At 35.0% G+C, this 20,441-nt stretch overlaps 1 protein-coding gene across 6 annotated transcripts in view; it reads right to left on the reverse strand.

Annotated features, from left to right (window-relative positions):
• Positions 1-11,839: 11,839 nt before the first annotated feature.
• DGKB (diacylglycerol kinase beta) overlaps positions 11,840-20,441 on the reverse strand; it is a 643,035-nt gene continuing 634,433 nt past the window's right edge. For 5 of the 6 annotated variants that reach the window (XM_045565377.1, XM_045565376.1, XM_045565379.1 and 2 more), the window contains one exon: positions 12,388-12,495. In XM_045565377.1, the coding sequence (XP_045421333.1) occupies positions 12,388-12,495 (108 nt within the window). Of the gene's footprint in view, positions 12,496-20,441 lie in introns of all 6 variants that reach the window. The other variant, XM_045565381.1, reaches the window with a different exon arrangement.

Here is a 20,441-nt window from a genome sequence, read left to right on the forward strand (position 1 = left end):
GAAAAAATTCTTAAATGAGAGGTGATGAGAACTTAGATTTCATAGGTTGTACAAAATTTACAGAAGTTTTTTTTTTTTTTCTATTTGTCACAGCATTTTGAAATTAAAAGACTTCATATAAAAATGTTAATTTGACATGTCTCTTGAAAAATAGAAAAAATGGCACTGCCATTCTTTTTCATTTGGCAACAATTTGCTTGCCCGAGTAGCCACAACCTCTTTCAAACAAGGTGTGCATGCTGCAATTGCCATACAGTTCTCATCATCATCTAATGCCCACTTATGCAATTTTACCTAGTGGGCTTCACTCCTTAGGTCACCCTCTTTGCCTCTTGAGGCATTTGATTTGCAAACTTTCTTTTAACCTTTGATACTTAGGTCTCTTTGAAAAAGCCACAAGCTTAGGCTGAATATTTATACTGTCTTTGAGTTTCTGCAATAACAGAGCTTGAGACAAGGACTTGGGAATTGCTACTTTATTAGGAAGATAAAACCAGGAAGCTAAGGTGAGAAATACGGAAACGTGAAAGAGAAAGGAAAGACAAGCAAAAAAGGGTATACTAATGTGTGTGTTGCTGCTTTGGACAATTGGAGCTCAGTTCCACTGAAAAATCTTCTAAGAAACTGAATGGACCACACCTGTGAATTTTTAGACCTAAAAGAACAGGGAGGCTGGGATATGTATCAGGGGACTCTCATCTCTAATTGGTTGAGGGTTGGGGGGATATTACTTTGATGTACTTCACGGTTGAGTCTAGGCATGAATTAGCAAGCTTGCTTCCTTAAAGGAGAGTGTTCTGGGGAAGAGAAATGTTTAGTGTGCGGGGAATTTTCCACAGCCTCAAGGAAACTCACGTGGGGCCTGGGGACTATGGCCCTCTTAGCACTGCTGGTGTCAGGGAAGTGAAATCATCACTTGAAGCTTTGCATGGGCAATAACAATTCTTTCTACCTTCTAAATTTCAAAATTATTTTTTGATTACTTTTACTCTACTTAAATTAAAATGTAGGGTGAATAATACCCTTAAAGGAATATTATTTTATGTGATTGGAATTTTGGAACATTCCTTAGACTCTGATAATATACTACCATTTTGCCACTCTTCTATTATACTAAAGACTAGATTGTACTGAAAAGACCACTGAATTGATTAATTAATTTCTCCCACATGACTGGATGACAAGAGAGTCTCTAATAGCTATAAAACACAGTTACAGTAGTGAAGACTCTAGAACAGGAAAAGGACTCAAGTTAAGAATATGCTAAATTTTCATCTGGCTGTCAACTTTCCCTTGACTCAGAAAATTCTGATCTAGGAACGAAACAAGAAGTCTAGAAAGTCCTTTTAACTGAAATTATTTGCAAAGTACTTTCATTTTTTCTTCCAAACACCTAGTGATTTACACATAAACTAGTTTGTCTTCATTAGCATCTGTCAGCACACTCCTCTTCTAAAGCTTCCACTGGGATAGTGATCCAGATGCAAAAGTAGGACTCTGACTCTGTTCAGCTGTTGCTTCTGCTGAAGCTGAAGTTATGAAATGAATGCATGGGAAAAGGTGGGGCAGGCATAACATAAACAATTTAACTTAGGGAAAGTACCCTAATCCTCTCGTTTACAGTCACCTTTATTATTTTCTTGTACCTACAGACCAAAGTAGAAAGTGCCTTGTGTCCTGAGAATGGGGGTTCGGGGGAAGCATTATTATACTGCAGATTTCTAAATACTTAAAACCAGAATTAAGTATAGCTAGCATCTGAAAAAATAAATTGAGATAGTTGTCTTCAGTGAAGTAGGTCTCATCACAACAGATGCTTTTATTCTTTTCATTTTCCCTTCAAACCTCCAGAAGGAGCACAGCCCTGTCAACACTTTTTAAATTTTTTTTTTTATTTCATCATATTACGGGGGAACAAATGTTTAGGTTACATATATTGCCTTTGTCCCACCCAAGTCAGAGCTTCAAGCGTGTCACTTTGATTTTAACCCAGTGGCATCCATTTTGGATTTCTGACCTGCAGCTGTAAGATAATAAATTTGTATTGTTTAAGTCACTAAATTAGGGGCAATTTGTTACAGCAGCAATTGGAAAATCATACAGGAAGGTAGAAAAATAGGAGCCCCATGTTCAGAATTGCTCCTTTAGATAAGCAACTCTACTAGGCATGCAGATCCTCAACTGGCCCAATGATTGCCACTATGAGTTCGTGTGTGCCATATTGGCTATTGAATTAATTGAAAAGTTAGATATGTTGGGCTATTGCATCCAGAAAATGATAAGAGGTGAGAAGAACATCAGAATGAGGTGGAAGTTTATTCAGCCAAAATTTACCTCTTATGTGGTACTGATATGAATCTCTTATGATTTACCAAATACAGACTGTTTAGTTTTCTTTTCTTTACATGTACTTTCTTCTCAAACAAGTTATATATTTTATTGAAACTTGGGAGTTGTTTTGGTGGCTGTCTGATATTTATTCATTAAAAATTATTGAGATGATATAACATGAGATGGCCTGAGGTGAGTAGTAGTGAATAGGACCCAGGACTAGCTTCCAAGTGACTCACCAGTTTAATGAGAGAATCACACAAGTAACCATTGAAAACAGAGTACGAAGAACGTTAGCATGGCTGTCAGGAGGTCTGAGAGGGAGTCTCTCTAATGCATTCTGGATCAAAGTGGTTCCAGACGTTCTTCCAAAGGGGGTGACCCAAACTTTAAGAACGGGGGATGTGGCAATGACTATAAAATTTGCTAAAGTACCCAGTCACCAAAGGACATGGCAGAATGCAACTAAAGTAGTGGAGCTGGAGCTCAGTTTGCAGATGGGGATGAGAAAGGAGATGTTACATGCAAGGTCAAACAAGGTCCAGCTCATGAAAGCCCTTGCTTACGAGGATTCTGGACTTTTATCATACAAAAAAATGGTTACCCAATAAGGGAGATCACCTATTTCTAGAAAAAAATAGTTGAGGACTTTGTTGCTACTTGCTGATAGGACGACTATAACTATTACTACTACTACAGTTACTAATTCCATTTCAGCTAAAAAATATTATTTGAATGCTTGCCAATGGGAAAATAATTTTGAAAATTGTCTATTTAAATCCTTACAACAACCCTGAAACAAATGCTATACTTATCTTTATTTGACAGATGAGAACACTGAAGCTTATAGAGATTAATTAACTTTACCCTGATACATATTCTGTGAAGTGGGCAGTTGGGATTAAGGTTTTCACCTTTGTCCCCAAAACCCTCTTACAGCTCCCATATGTTGACTAACCTTGGAGTTCTCAAGCGGAAGCCTGCAGTTCCCTCACTTGCATGGGTCCTTTCCCAAACTCAGTGACTACAAAGAGGAAGCAAGCGCCCAGTTAGTCACATGGCAAAGCCACAGTCTGCTGCCACACTCTGAGGCCACCACATCCCCCAGGGCTCCAGACAATACCCTGAGTAGCTCAGATGAGCATCTGCACCAATCTTGACCCCAGGTAGAAAGATTCCCAAAGAGATAGATGGTGCTGTACTCCATGCTTAATGGTCATTTTGATGCCAGCCTCCTGTCCTCCTGGCCCTGTGAGGACCTGAATGAGCTGGACCATGTCTACTGAGGTCAAAGAGCTGGAATTCTCAAAGGCGCCATCTGGACAAAGGACTTGACAGGGATTACTGTTGTGACATTGCCAACAAAAGTTAGGAAGCCAAAATAAATGTCTAAACTATCAATTTTAAAACAGGATCAACCAGCCTAGAGAAAAGACTGAGTTTTCATTATATTCTCTCTGGAGAAAAATATTATAAAACTGTTGTCTATAAGGAGAGGATCAAAGGGTATGCAGCCAAAAAATATGGAAGTGGGTCAGGCAATTAGTTTTCTTTCTAAATAAATGTTGTGCTTTGTACTTTCATTTTTCTTTTCTTATAGAGATCTTACCAAATTTTATGAGCTTCAGGACCCACAAAATCTGGATTCACCCCTGACTACAGCTATAATTTAAGCAGGAAATGACAAGGGTCTGATCAAAGACCATGGGGGTGCTGAGGAGGAAATGGGCTTGATAACTATTAAGGCACTAGAGTAGATGGAACTGATAAGAGTGGAAATCTAGAAGAAGATGTGGTTAAGGGTTTTCCTGGGATTCTGACTTGGGTACTGGCAAAATTCATCGAGAAAACTAAATAGGAGGTGGGACAAACAGGTTGATGTTAGGAGGTGAGGGATGTTTTACTTTGATGAAGTTTGGTTTAATATGTCTGTGGGGTATTCAAATAAGGATGTGAGAATAGACAGTAAAATATAGACTGAGTTCAGAAAAGGCTGGGTTGGTGATACAGACTTGGAAGTCCTAGGTATATAGGTATATTTAAAACCATAATATCTGTCCAGTAAATGTTTATATATACATATATATGTATATATGTATGTATATATTTATATGTAAAGAATAGGAGAAGAGGTTTAGGGAAGGTAAGATGAAAGAGCACTGTTTAACTGATAAGCCAATGAACTAGGGCTGAAATTTGAAGTATTCAGTGGCCTACACAAAAATGTAAATGGATTGATGAATCAAAATTGTTTTAAAATTCCCTTTAATTCTCCAAAGAAAATATCTATCATCTTTCTATCTACCTATCTATCCTCCCATCTATCTATCCTTCAAATGATATATATTTAATGCAATTAATTCATCAAATTATTCTAATGATTTTCAAATCCCTTAAGTTTTAGAAGTTGCTGATGTGATCTTTCATGTGATGTGGTTGTTGGTAGTTGAATACTACTTGCCTCTAAGCTGTGTTTCGACATAAGTAACAACAGCAAACTCTTCCAACAACTGCCCTACTAAATTTATAGTCATTTGGTAACTTGGAGTTTCAATAATGTTCTCTTAAAATCAATGATACTGTTTATATTCTTGAATATTCTTGTGGCAACTGCCATAATAGTAACAATTAAATTAACTTTTTCTATTCATGTTATGAGATGAGAATTTTATAATTTAATATCTCTATTACAAATTAACTAATGAATATAGTTTATCATCATGTTGCATTGAAATAAATTGAACTTAATCCTGCAGGCCGGGTGAAAGACAGTGTAGCATAGTGATTATGAAAAGACAAGCTGTTGTTGAGTGTTGTGGTGTTTCTGGGTTCCACTCTTGATTCTGTCACAGAAGTTTCAAATAATTTCTATGGTCTCCAGTTTTCTAATGTGTAAAATAGGAATGATGTTGATAATTATAAAAGTCAAATGAATTAATTTGTTTATAGAATCATGCCTGGAACCGAGCAAGCACTATATAAGCATCAACTTCTACTTTTATTAATAAAAATAACATTGTTAATGTCTGTAATGGGTAAGATTTTGGTGGATTTTAACAAATTCATCCACTTAAGTGGAGATGTAACTCATTGGGAAAGTGCAATGTAGGACGCATGAAAGGGGCCACCCCTAACTTCACACTGCTCCACCGACTGCCTCTATATGCTACTGCCTCCTTCATGCAGCTCACTGCCCTGCTTATGCCACAGTGGCCTCCCACTACTGCCCACACCCCTACCTTTCCAGCCTCTACCCTGCTTTCTCACAGCCAAAAGTCTGTGGCTCTTGCAGTTTCCATCATGGCACTTGAGAAGGCAGCTCTGGGGACGTGCAGGCTGGCAGGCTGAGCTGTGTTTACTCCCCTGCTGGTATCTGATGGGACAGGGAGGATAGGTACCAGTGTGAGAGCACCTTGGAGGTGTGACAGGCTGTGGACACTAGCTCTGTGCTTGGTGGTTCTCTTGCAGGGCCTACCAAGTCTGGCTACATGGGTATAGCAGGAACAAGGGGAGCTCTCCGGATCTCTGGGGCTGGGTGGGGAAGGGCTGATAAAAGCAGTGCCTATGATGCGAGGCTTTTAGGATTTGACAGGCACGGGCACAAATCAACTATTATAGGTCCTGGTGTTTTCCAAAGAGAAGTGGGCCTAAGGAATGCAAGAGGTCAGATGCATACTCAGGGCAGAGTTTGAGTGTTGACAATTAAATGTGGATACAATTAATTTAGGTTTGAGGTTTGATGTGTGGGGTGGAGGGAGCAGCACAGAGAAGAACATGAACAAGAAGTTAATGGAGACTTCAAGAAAGCCATGCCTTTGGACAGCGGCCATGGGTTCTGGTGATGTGTCTCATGATGACCTAGTATTACTTTAGTCCTCAAGATGATACAAAGTTGTCAAACTATAGACTTCTCTTGGTGGCCTAATGACATTTGCTTGGATTTACAGTTTGCACATCTGCATATGTCCAGATAACTTTGTGAGGGAATTAACTTAGAAATGTAAACCTATGTAAATAACCTGAACATACAATGATGAGTTATTTTGAACCTGAAGTTGACAACTGTTTTTCTAACAGCTAAACCAACCAACCATTTGTGAATTGTTTTTGCAGAACAGAATAAAGGTCTTCTGCACCATGGATTTTTCTTATCCTTTGTGTGCCAGGCACTGCTCTAAATTATTTGATATATTTATTTAATTTTTAACACATATTTCAATTTTACGATTGAGAAAACTAAGGCTCTGAGACCTTGAATAAGTTGACTGAGATCACACAGCAAGTAAGTAGCAGATCCAAGAGGTGTACTCGGGTCTGGCTTCAGAGCCCTCAGACTTAAACATCTCAATACCCTGCCCTTCAGCTGCGAAGCTGGAAAGGCATTGGGAGACTCACAATGGGGTGGTCTTCAGCCTTTTAACATAATGTTGAAAACACATTTTGTGGGGCTATAAAGTGTTTAATTTTTCTGTCCCTTTCAAATCTTTGAGTAGCAAAAATGGTAGAGAAATATCCTTTCTTATTTCTGGTACAAACTGAAGGTACAGGATCTTAAAAATGTGACTATAGTAAGAAAAATATTGTAAAGATATGCACATTGGATAATCTTTCAGCTCAAATACACTTTCTAATTTTTCAAGGATAAGCTATACAGTCCCTAATAATTTAAGGGGTATGATTATTATTATTAATACAATTTTCATCAGAGATGTTTTTGGTGAGCTCAACTGACTTCAGGGAATGAATGTTTGGATAATGAAAACGGAATAAAAGAGAGAGAGTCTTTTGGATCTGTTACTGACTCTGCCACCAGTTGTCAGTTGTCAGAAAGACTTAATATTCTATTATGAATTTTTAACATATAATTTTATATGTATTTTATGATTTAATTTTTTTATACATTTAGAATCAACACATTTTACAATTGGTATTCTTCATTGAATTTTCATGAGCTTTGGAGAGTTTATAAAGTTACTAACATTTTAAAAATATTATCTAATCAAAACTCCTTGGAAATATAGAATGGTCAGATGTTATTTTGAGGCTTTGTAAGTCATACCACCTGGGATTTGTTTATTTTTTCATTTTTTTTCTCTTCCAGAATGGGAAGTTAATTCTCACAGCCATCTGAGTCTAATGTTGGCATCTGCCTTTATTCTCTCCCCTTCCCTCACTTACTTACTTGCTTCCCCACCTCTTTCTTCATCTCCCTTCTTTTCTTGCTCCTTCTTTTCGTAATAATTTTAAGCAGAAGTATTACCCAACTGCTTCAGCTATAAAATCTCTAACATTTTTTTATGAGATAAGGCACCAAAGTATTTAGGACTTGATTTCTCTGCCTGTGTTCCTACTTACCTTTTCTTATTCTGAATTTCTTAAAATTTGACTTCGTTCCTCAATGTATATTTTTTTTTTTTTTTTTTTTGAGACAGCACCTCGCTCTGTTGCCCGGGATAGAGTGAGTGCCGTGGCGTCAGCCTAGCTCATAGCAACCTCAAACTCCTGGGCTTAAGCGATCCTACTGCCTCAGCCTCCCCAGTAGCTGGGACTATAGACATGTGCCACCATGCCCAGCTAATTTTTTCTCTATATATTTTTAGCTGGCCAGATAATTTCTTTCTATTTTTAGTAGAGACAGGGTCTCACTCTTGCTCAGGCTGGTCTCGAACTCCTGACCTCGAGCGATCCACCCGCCTCGGCCTCCCAGAGTGCTAGGATTACAGGCATGAGCCACCATGCCTGGCCAATTATAGCTTTTTAAAATGCCATTTGTAGATTTACTTTCTGTAGAGGCCTTTTCAAATTTATTCACCAAATTATCTTTTCTTCCTTTGAATATGTATGACATTTTACTTACCTTGGTTCTTACCCTATCCAGTCATGTAGTAGGGTCATTTATTTACTTAACTCTTCTAAAACATGTAAAGACATTTAGAAAAGAGATTATGTCCTATTTAAAAAAATTTTTAATTGTTCCAGCCCCTTTGAACATATCTTTCACCTACTCAGTGTTCAAGATATACTTGTTTAAGTCTGTAACACAAAATAGAAATAGAAATTGATTTCATCTAGAAAAGTCAACTCAAGTTCCCACAGTTCCGTCATCCAGTTTGTTGGCTTACTTGGAATCTATGACGTAAGTATAATATTCAAAGCAGTAACTTGGGACTCAAGGCACCACAAAAAAGAATGAGTTGGTTCTTAGTGACACAGAATTCAGTCTCCAAATACTAACAAGAGGCAGGGTGTCTGGCCTCGAACTCCCACTAAGTATGTTCAGTGGAGTAGGTAGACTTTCCAACTGCTGAAAGAGTTCATTTAGAGACAAAACATGGCCAAAATGGCAGTAAGAAATGACACTTAACTGAGTGGTTAAAGTTTTTATTTCAAAAAGCAGGATTTTATATATATCACTTTCTGAGAAAATAATTAAGATACTCTAATTAAATGAATTCCATATTTTTCAACACAATAAGGATGTACAGAATCTTCCAAATGTGAGTTTATTCAAACTTTATTTAAATACAGTACAATTTATTCAGGAGTTTTAAGGATGAATTCTGTCTTTCACAAAATGAAAAGTCTTTTACAGGGTTTTATTTTCTTAAAGTTTACAGGCTCATTGTATGTTACAAGGGTTTAATCTTTTAATGGAGATTATAAGTTCTGTATTGAATAAATCTTTGGGGGTTATATGTACCATAAAAAGTCTGTTTTCTGTTTTATAATCAATGAACAACAAACTAACACTAACCCAAAGAGAAATGGAACCAACTGAAAGTCTTGCCTTATTCAAGTAGCAGTCTGAGATTCAAAACAGATTCTTCCTTGAAAATGGCAATTGCTTCCTATCCCCCTAAAAAGGGAAAACAGACCAAAATGTGGAAAAATGTATGTGATTCATTAGTCCTCACTAGATTTAAATTTCTGCCTGCAGTAGACTATCTACGCTAAACATCTGAGGCTTTTGCTTTATTCTGGTCATGATCATATGAGCCTATTTAAAAATAAAAACTGTTAAAATGTTATTTTTTTCACTTCCTACAAGATATAGCCTTCCACCACAATAAATGGATCAGCATTTTGAATCAAACACACATGGTATACACATGGAAGTGGAAAAATACATTTATGTCCTTTAAAATTTCTGCTTCTACGTAGGTAACCTCCATTCCTATTTCTTAGAAGTGTGGATATGTAGGTTTATTCTGGAATCTCTCTCTCTTTACCAATGCAGTGTATGGCAACATTTAGCAAAGTGCCTATATCTTTTCCCCTTTTTCTCTGACTGCTCTAAGTCCAGTGTTAATTTTCACTTAAGAGCTTCATCCACTTAGAACTTTATACCACTATGTCTACTAAGTTTAAAAGAGGTTGACTCAACAACTCAAACTCTCACACACACATAGAAGAAAAGTTCTCATATAAATCTAACCTTTATAACTTAACACATTTTAATATACTATAGAGCTTTCAGTTTAGAATTTTCTTTAAAATATATAGCCCTCACATGAAGCTGTCATAAAAATGGGAAGAATGTCTTCTCTGATTTCAAAACCATCAAAGTAGGTTTTTAAAATCTACTTTCCAAACCACAGGAGTAGTGCACTTGAAGGGCAAGTACATTAGTATCTTTAGAAAATGAATTGGGAAAAGTCAAATTAGATTCACATTTGAGAGTTTATTATGGGTACCAATGAATCCAACTGACTGCAAATATAACTACTATTCGCACTAATTATGGTTATCTAGCTACATTCAAGAGAAGCTACATCCCATTATTTCAATTATTGAAATCTTACAGGCAGGTTGTTTAATTTGTCTTATCCCACTGTCTATCCAACAGCTTTGCACTGCACAGATTGTTAAGAATGATTCACAAACTGTTGCAGTCTTCAAACTATAAAAGGTAGCCAAGAAATAATTGTATGTTGTAGCGAACATAAAATAATTTGTGGCTTCAAAATATGTTTTTGACATAAAGCCTGCCTGCCCATTGTAGAAAATTTTGTCAATTCATGTGAAAATATTTATTACCTGTAACCATAGATACACAAAATCGATGTGTGTGTTATGTAACATTGTGTCAGTAATGCATTTGTTACTGTTTTGAGATTTCTTTTGGTCTAGATTACTGTTCTGCCAAACAACTCTTTTTTTTATTATACTAGGGCAAGTGATTGCTGTACTAAATGTGCAATTGTAATCATAATGTTCCTGGGAATGCTAAAATATGTCTTAATTTTATTCAAAAGCTTTTATTTTTGAAGCAATTAAACTTATTGTTGATTGATATTTACCATCCAATATTTCTGGAACACTAAAAGAATACACTTTATACATAATCTTCCATTATAGTGCATTGTTTGAGAGTAGCTATTTGATATAACAGCATTCAGTTGAGTTTTCAAACCAAAGAACTAAAATTATAGCAATTTCACTTGAAATCCATAAATCCATGCACAGGTTTGTGTTCAACAGAATCACTAAATGCTATTTGTTATTCAAAGATGAATGAATCAATAACAAAATAGAACTGATAAATCATTAGCACTTTAATGCAGAGTGGAGAGAGAAACTAATAAATCATGCATTTCAAGCACTCTTTTCTTTATGACATGTTTGAAAACATAAAACATGCAGTGATGAGATAGATGCAGGTCAATAGGAATGAACAGTACCAAGACAGCTCAGAAGCATTTCATTTTATATCACAGGCTTAATGAAACAATGAGAAAAGTACCATTCCTTGATTTCTTTAAATAATCAGAGAATCCATCCATGCCATGAACACCTTTCAGCAACGATCTAGGCCATTATTTCCAAATAAACATTTGAAATGTCATAGAGATGGGAGTGCAGTGGGTGAGGGGGAGGGGGCTAATTGCATGCATGATTTGCTTCAATGAGCTCAAAATTATTACAGGTACCAATTTATACTAGAAAGGAACTGATACAATCATTTACTTCCTTCAAGTGTACTTAACTGATCCATTAAAAATTAGACACCTATGTTTAAAAATGACCCAAAAAAGCAAGAAATCAGTTATCAAGCTTTGATTGTGTTGTATGGTCTATTGTTTGTGAAAGGTGAGAATTTTAATCATAATTAATGGGTAACTCACTCTCAGCATTTTAGTGATCACAAAATTAATCAGAAGAACCATAAATTTGCTCCACAATGCTTAATTAATTATGCATTATCTCATTTCTCTCAAGCATCTTTTTTTGAATCTTTGGTGGGAAACACATTAATTAGGCACATGGTTTAAAATATCTATTTGGTTACTGGTGTGATTATGAATTCTCTCCTAGAGTCTCATGCTGAAAGGAATAAGGCTTGTCATATTACCACACTTCACTGCCAAGTAACATGTTTTCACTTATTTCTGGAATTAAAACCAAAGCTAAACAAAATAAAAACTACTTTCTATTTTTCAGCACAAGATAACTTTATACCTGATATTTCAAATTTCAATCAGAAGAGTTAAGATGTTGAAGAAAAACTATTTATATATAGCAAGGTATCGTACGTAGACAACTATGTAATAAAACATTTGAATTAAAAGTTTCTCTTCAAGTCACAGGTCAAAGGTCATTGATACACTGATTAAAAGGGAAAAGTATAGCAATCTGCAATTATGGTCATTGTAGCATTACTGATTAGTGCTTAGTAATAATTGGAATCAAACTGAGAATCACATTTCCCATGGTATTTCCTTTTTCATGTTTCATAAGTTTTTCTCACAGGGTAGTAAATGGAAATTGGGGAGGAGATGGGTTGGAGACATAAAAATCAATGGGAATGCATGCAACAAAAATATGCAATATCACTTCATGTAAACTTCTGCTTTCTTCATGCAAAGATTCCTATAAAAACTGAGACAATAAATTTTCTAATAGCTGAATTTTACATTAGCTTAGTAACAAAAACTGTTAAACCAATTCTATAATTTTGCATGAGCAGGAGACTTGAAATGGTTCAAAGATTTCCAGCATAAGTGTTCCATGGCCCAATTATGCTATTTAGATTTCTAAGAACAAAACGATACAGAACTATTCCTTGCTTCGGTTTCTTGTCCTTTTGACGAGAGAGCAGAATAACCCGGTTTTTGGAGGAGGTCCCATCAGCATTGGAGCCTGGTTCTTGTGTGTAATTTTTATCTAGAAAAAAAGAGAGTAGAGTAATCTTCAGATGCAATATCGATTTCTGAGAATCTCTGTTAAGGTTAATAATATCTCCTGAGTTACTGAAATGCCACGAGTGTAAAATGTACTTTCAGAGTTTTCATGAGTTCAAAAACATTTTTAAGGGAGATAAGGATATGCATTTAAATAATCATATTTCACAATGCTCAGGATACTAACAAAAATAAAAATGAAGTCACATTTTAAAGATCATGTTGCCTCTAACTTCACTTGTAGTAACACACAAAACTCTTTATTTAGGCTACATAATTATCGAGTATGATTTCTCAACCATTAGTTATGCATTATTTATTGAAGGTAGGAAAGGATGCACCATCACAGTATTCAGAGTCCCAGTTACAGCCCAGGTATCCAGGCAAGCCTTATTTATCTTGCTAATCAGATTGTTTCTCTCTTTCAGCACGAACTGCAAGGCTTAATTTCAAAACAATCATTAGGAATGAAAGTCAAAAGTTAATGTGCATAAAAGGTCAGAAATGATGAACTAGCTTTCTAATTTGTTAATTAATTGGCAATAGAATAGAATCAAATATTGAAAAGCCTGCTTAAAACATTTTGAGAGACTGTTCTAAAGCTACTCGTTTTGATTTCTTTGATATAAAACTACGAATCACCTTAAATGAGACAACCTTAAAGTAGATTATGTCTGCAATTTTCTCTAATTCAACTCTAAATTAGAGAAGACATTTTATGAATATATGCTATGCTCAAAGCTAATTGAAAGCAATTATCAAAGTGGCATTTTGTCTGTGACTTTAAGATACATTGTAAGATAATAAATGATTCTCATTATGTAATAAAAAGGTCACATCTTGCCTTTGGGCTAGTGACGCTAAGAGTTTTTCAAAAGCAATCTGAGACATTTTCTTTAGTGAACTGCTACTAATACAAGAGCCATCGCTTATTAAATATCAGTTGTCACCTGCACAGCATTCGCATCAGAGATGAGTATTTCTTTCAAAAAGAAACACTACCTCATTAAAAGCTGCAAAAAATATATCTCTTAAAGTGCATACCTGACATTTTCAAGTTAAAATGAATATCCTTCACTTGTCATTCACTAATAGCAATGCAACGAAAAAAAAATGTATGTCACATGAACAGGATCATTAAAATCGTCAGTGGGGCTTTTGGGAAATGGAAATTTTCTTCGTAGTCTAGAAAGACAGAAGTTATGTGGAAAAACCTTGAAAGAATTTACAACTTTATTTAAGTTTGTTGGAATAAGGTTATTCTGGAAAGATTCAGTGTTCTTTCTAGTGCAAAAATAAATTGCATCTGTAAAAGGCCAGTAGGCTAAACCAGCTCCAAACTATGAATATCCGACTTTATTTTATTTTTTTTAATCTTATGAGAACTGGGGAATTGATAGCCAGACAGTTAAAATCCTATGATGCACCTATTTATGTAGATTGAAAATGATCTCTACCAGATTTTCTCTCTCACCAATTCAACTTTAGATTATATTGTACCTTATTGCCATTGATTTTTAAACTCCTCTGAAATCCTAGCTTTAGACAAGATTTAATACTGTATCATTCATCATTTATTCCTTTCACAAAATTATTCAGCCCCTACCATGCTTCAGACACTGTACAGGAACTTTGAATAAATAGACAATGCACAATCTCTGTCCCCCGCCCCCCAAATTATACTCTAGCAGTAAAGAGAAATTGGACAAGCATGTTCAATAGTATTATAGATGCTGAAATAGAAGAGTAAGTAAAAGATACTATTTTTTAACACTAAAAATGAAAATAAATCATTTTACATACAATGTCATCTTTAAATGAGTACCTGGGGAAGCAGGTATCATGTATTAATATTTCTTACATGATAACCTCAGATTCAAATACAACATTAGTAGCTAAAATAAGAAGGTAGAGATTTCTGATTCATAATTGCTGGACTAAATCCTTTAGAGGGTGTAATAGTATTAGGGCATTTTGGAAAATTAGATTATCATTATCAAATAGTTACTCAGACTTTAGAGGAAATGTATCTTTCTAGTCACTTATATAAAGTTAACATCAATTTATGACAAAGTATAGTTAAAATGTTACATAACTTTGATTTAGACATTCTTTGTGTTTTTTAAGATATTTGAATTTTGTTTGATTGTGACTACGCTTATACTGAAATTCTTTTTTGAAAGTAATTACATGTTCTTATTCCTTTGGAAAATAGCACAGTATCTCATTCAGTGCTCTTGATACAATGGGACCTTTAATCTATGTTACTGACTAATACACAGTTCTGGTTTTCAGTTTCTAAGCAGAATAATGGCCAGTACTATTTTTAAAATTATCTATAACCTATCTTGTTGGTTGTTTAATCACTCCTATGGTCAAAGTACACAATTCTTTCTTTAATCTAATTTTAGTTCTGTAAAAAATGAAATCCACATCCTTTTTATTACAAAAATCAGAAACAGTTAGTTATATTTTCCTCTTGGTCAGAGGAGATAACATGGAGGAAACGAGTATTCATGAAGTGTCTGTTATGCATCCAGGCTCTGTGCATACATTATCTCATTGGATAATTACATGTGTTTGTATATTTGGGCAGAAGGAAAACTACTCCATTACAAATGAGAATAGTTCCAAGCTGGGTGGGTGGTTGGTGTTGTAGTCATAGACATTCTAGGTGTAGGCTGTGGGAAGCTGTAGAGACTCGAGTACAACCTCAGGCTCAGATTGCTCATGAAGGGAAACCCTGGTTAAGGGGGCCATGAAAGACCTATAAAAATGACTCAGATGCCTGTTTTGTACACATTTGACACTTTCATATTTTTATTATTATTATTTTCTAATTTATCCAGAAAGATTTTAGCATATAGCAAGTTTCAGCAATCTGAGGACATGAACCAAATATTGGGCTCTCTTTAAGTGTTCCCATCTGTAGGAGTCAGGTAGTTACTTCTTAGTTGTTTCTTTTTTCTTTTTTAATCTTCATAACATATTTTAATGAAATGAATCTTATAAAACAATACACATACTATGATTCAAGTTATAGACACCATATACATATGTCTATTTTAAAATAGAAAATAGACTAGAACAGTAAGCTTATAAATGTTAAGGACAGTTATTATTTGGCAGTAAGATTAAGGGTGATTTTAACTTTTTTTGGCTTATCTATTTTTCATAATTTATTCAAACGACTGTATTATTAAAATTAGAAAACATATAATTATTATAATTGCAAATTTTTATTAGATTTTATTCTGTCTTGTTTGGAAATTAAGATTGCAAGTAATGAATAGTTTTTGCATCTTTTAAAATAATCTTTTTTATATTTTTTATTTTAGAGTATTATGGGGGTACAAACACTTGGGTTACATAAATTGCCTTTGCTGTTAGTTGTTTCTTAATACATCAAATATTTATTGAGCACCAGATATGAGCAAGGCATTTTGAAACATGATTTTGATTGTTTATTTTCTAGGAGAGTCTGAGATTGTTTGAAAGAAAATTGTGGGCATTCATAAACAATGGTTATGGGGCTTCTAGAAACTGGAATGGCTACATAAAGGTAGAAGAGCATTGCTTAAAAAAAAAAAAAAGCAAGATAATTTAATCAAGCCCCATTTATTAATTTTTGTTGTGGCTGTGATTGCCATTGGGGTCTTCTTCATAAATTCCGTGTGTAGGCCAATATCTAGAAGAGTTTTTCCAAGATTTTCTTCTAGAATTCTTAGTTTCATGTCTTTGGTTTAAGTCTGTTATCCATCTTGAATTAATTTTTGTGAGATGTGAGAGGTAAGGATCCTGTTTCAATCTTCTACATGTGGCTATCCAATTTTCCCAGCACCATTTATTGAATAGGGCTTATTTTCCCCAGTGTATATTGTTGTCTGCTTTGTCAAAGGTCAGATGACAATAAGAGTATGGTTTTATAGTTGGGTTCTCTATTCTGTCCATTAGTCTGTTCTGCATAGCCAAAATCAACAGAGCAAATAGACAACCTACAGAATGGGAGAAAATATTTGCACGCTATACATCTGATAAAAGGCTAATAACTAGAATCTATGAAGAACTCAAGCAAATCAGCAAGAAAAAATCAAACAACTCTATTAAAAAGAGGGCAAAAGACATGAACACAAGCTTTCAAAAGAAGATAGACTAATGACCAATAAACATATGAAAAAATGCTCAAAGTCTCTAATTATTGGGGAAATGCAAAATCAAAAACACAATGATATATAACTTAACTCCAGTGAGGATGGCTTTTAACAAAAAGTCCTGAAACAACAGATGCTGGCATGGATACAGAGAGAAAGGAACACTTATACACTGTTGGTGGGAATGCAAACTAGTATGACCTCTATGGAAAACAGTTTGGAGATTCCTCAAAGAACTAAAAGTAGACCTACCATATGATCCAGCAATCCCACTACTGGGTATTTACCCAAAGGAAAAAAGTCATTTTACCAAAAAGACACTTGTACTCGAATGTTTAGAGCAGCACAATTCACAGTTACAAAGATGTGGAATCAACCCAAGTGCTCATCAATTCATGAGTGGATTAATAAAATGTGGCATGTGCATACCATGGAGTACTACTCAGCCATAAAAAAAAATGTTGAATTAATACCTTTTGTAACAATCTGGATGGAACTAGAGACCATTCTCCTAAGTGAGGTATCATAAGAATGAAAAAACAAACACTACGTATACTCACTATTAAGTTGGAACTAACTGATCAGCACTCATGAGCATATAAGAAAGTAAAACTCAATGGAAATCAAGCAGATGGGAGGGGGAGGAGGGGATGGGTGTATACTTAACAGGTACAAGGTTCACTATCTGGGTGATGGGCACACTTATACTTTGACTCAAGCTGTACAAAAGCAATCCATGTAACCAAAACATTTGTACCATAATATTTTGAAATTTAAGAAAAAAAACAAGATAGAAAAAAATGCAAGATAAATATTGTCAGCAACAGAATGGTATCCTCCTATCAAAACCCTTAATTTCTATTTATCACCCACTCCTCTGGAAAGCAATGTGGCAGAAATAGGCACTTCTGCCCATGACTCTTTCTATTTTTGTCTTCCTATTTCAAATTAAGATGGGCCACATCTAAAAATATAAACATGAAAAAATTTAGGTTCAGTTTCACAATTATTCAATATGTAATAAGGACGCACACATAGAAACCAATAACCAGATCAAGGATTACAAAGCATAGTTTTCTTGTTTCTATTTCATTGTTAAGGTTACATAATGTGATAATTCCACCTCATAATTGTAATGTTAAGAATATCAGCAAGAATAAAAAGTAACAAGACTTATTTTGCCAAGTGCTTTACACACATTATTTAGAATGCTACATATTTCATTCACCTGTTTGAATTTCACTCAACAAAAGCCCACTCCTATAAAAAAAAATTAATGTTGAAGAGTGTGAAGCTGAAGTATGATTTCATAAAAGGGATAGAAGGAGAGGGGATTTATGTCTCATGACACACAGCAAATGATGTTTATTCCCATTAGACATTTGTGTTCTCTCCAAAGACCTTCTTCAGCCCAACTAAAATTAAAGGGAAGAGATATGGGTCTTCCCTGATTAATTTTCTAGACAGTATTTGGCCCAGCTTCTTGGTGATTTCTTTCCTGGTTCCCTGTCTTCTAGCATCAAATACAGTATTTCCAAAAGCCTTTGTCATAAAAAGTAGTATTTATTTTCTTCATGTTATCTGAACACACTCACTCAACACCCTTTCCCTAAGGGCTTATCAAAGCATTCTGATAAGATCTGACAGAGGTGGATTTATTCTCTTCAAGAAATTCTCATACCTGCTATTGAAAGAATACTTTTTTCATAATTTAATTTGTATAATATCTAATTTTGTCCTCCTAACAACCCTAGGAGGTAGGTGTCAACATCCTCATTTAAAACTAGAGGACAAAGAAACTTAGATGAATTCTGTAACCTACATAGCACCCCTCAAGTGAGTAAGTGCAAGAGCTGGGTTTGAGAGTCGACGACTCTCAAATCTCCCAAGCTCTCCATGCTAATTCCCACCTCTGCACCTTTGTGCTAGTTATTGCCCTAGAGAGCATTCCCTCTCTTTTTTGCCAATCAAATTTCTATCCCTGTCCTGCCCAGCTCAAATCAAACATTATTGTAAAATGTCAAAGCACAGGGATAAAAAGAAGATTCTAAATATCATCAGAGAGGAAAAATAGGTCACTCACAGAAAAATAAAAATCAGCATGGCATCAGGCTTTTCAAAAACATTAGTGCTAGAAGACAATGGAGAAACACCTTCAAACCTCAGAGGAAAAGTTAATTTTATCCTAGAATTCTATACTTAGACAATGTATTGATGAAATACAAGGGTAGAATGAAGACCTTTTCAATCACAAAAGAATCTAGAAAATTTACCTCTTATATGCCCTTTAAAACATATTTAGGGTGTTCTCTAGCAAAATAAATGAACGAACTAAGAAAGAGATTTAAAAAACAGAATTCAACTGAGACTCAGGAGAACAGATTTGCAAGAGACCTAGAGAGAGACACCTGAAGGGAAGGGCTTCTGCCATATAAAGAAGAGGAGTGAGGATAACAGATAAATGGATATGGTGGAGTGGACTGGTTTTTTGTTTTGTTTTGTTGTTCTTTTTTTTTTTTTTTTTTGAGGAAAATGAGAACTACAATAAAGATCACTTTGCAAAGAGAAGAGAGAAAGAAACTCTAAAAGCTTTATAGGAAAGAACACGTGATTGTGGGTCAGTATTCAGCTCTACAGTTGATAACATTTTTATGGTCTTAATGATTATATATATATAGTTTTTGTTGATTTAAATAAAATTATTATATCATTCTTTTCAGCAGCAGAAGAGCTTAATGGCTGGCTGGGTCCACCATTTTCTATCTGGTGACTTTGGGCAAGTTACTGCGATTCATTTCCCTCATCAATACTATAGAGCTTTTAATATAGTGTCTCACTGGCTTCTTGCAAGGACTAAATCAATGATTCAGTGTACACAAAATACTTACAATGTTACCTGGCATGTAAAAAGCACTCAGTAAATGTTAGCTATTAGTAAGAGAATTAAATTAATTAATATGAGCGAGTTAAAAACTATCTTTCTATAGCATGAAGTAAGTAGAGTATACCTAATACTAATATATCAAAAAATAACAGCAAAGCATACTTTCAAATGTGGAGTAAACTATAGGAAGAAACAGCCAAAGAGTCAAAGTGGTTGCATCTGATGAGCAGACTGGTGACATAGAAATGATGGCACAGAGAATGGCTATTTTTCTTGCAAGTCAATACATTTTGTTTTGTTTTGCTTTGTTTTAATGTGCATATATTATTTTGGTACAAATGTTAAATAATTTTTTAAAATTCTCTTGCACTCAAGTGTTTTAGGTTTTCCAAATGTGATCCACAGACGAGGAGTGCAGACATCATTGTTGGAAATACAGATTTCCCAGTCCCCCACCACACCATCTGAATCAGATTCTGCTTTCCAACAAGAACCCCAGGTGGTTTGTATACATGTTTACATTTGAGAAGCCCTGGTCTGTTTGTTATTTTAGTTCCTTTCCTAAGGGGCAAGGCTGACTACATGAATGAATAACAAGCACCTTTTGGTACTCACCCCCAAAACATATGGATAAGAGTAAGCAGTAATAAAAACAAATATCCTAATTTACTCAACTTCAATTACTTTTATGATTAATCTATTATGTACTCACTTCCGTTTAGTGCTGGGGATTCTAAGTTGAATAGACATTTTTTCAACCTAACTGAGGTGCTTGAAGTATAATGATGCTATCAAATATGCAACAGTAAAATGTGATACATGTTAAGCTACAGAGATATGTTCAGGATGCAATGGGAGCACAAAAATGAATTCCATTTATATAACGGTGGAAGG

This window comes from Lemur catta, chromosome 11 (assembly GCF_020740605.2).
Source record: "Lemur catta isolate mLemCat1 chromosome 11, mLemCat1.pri, whole genome shotgun sequence".
Lineage (NCBI taxonomy): Eukaryota > Metazoa > Chordata > Mammalia > Primates > Lemuridae > Lemur > Lemur catta.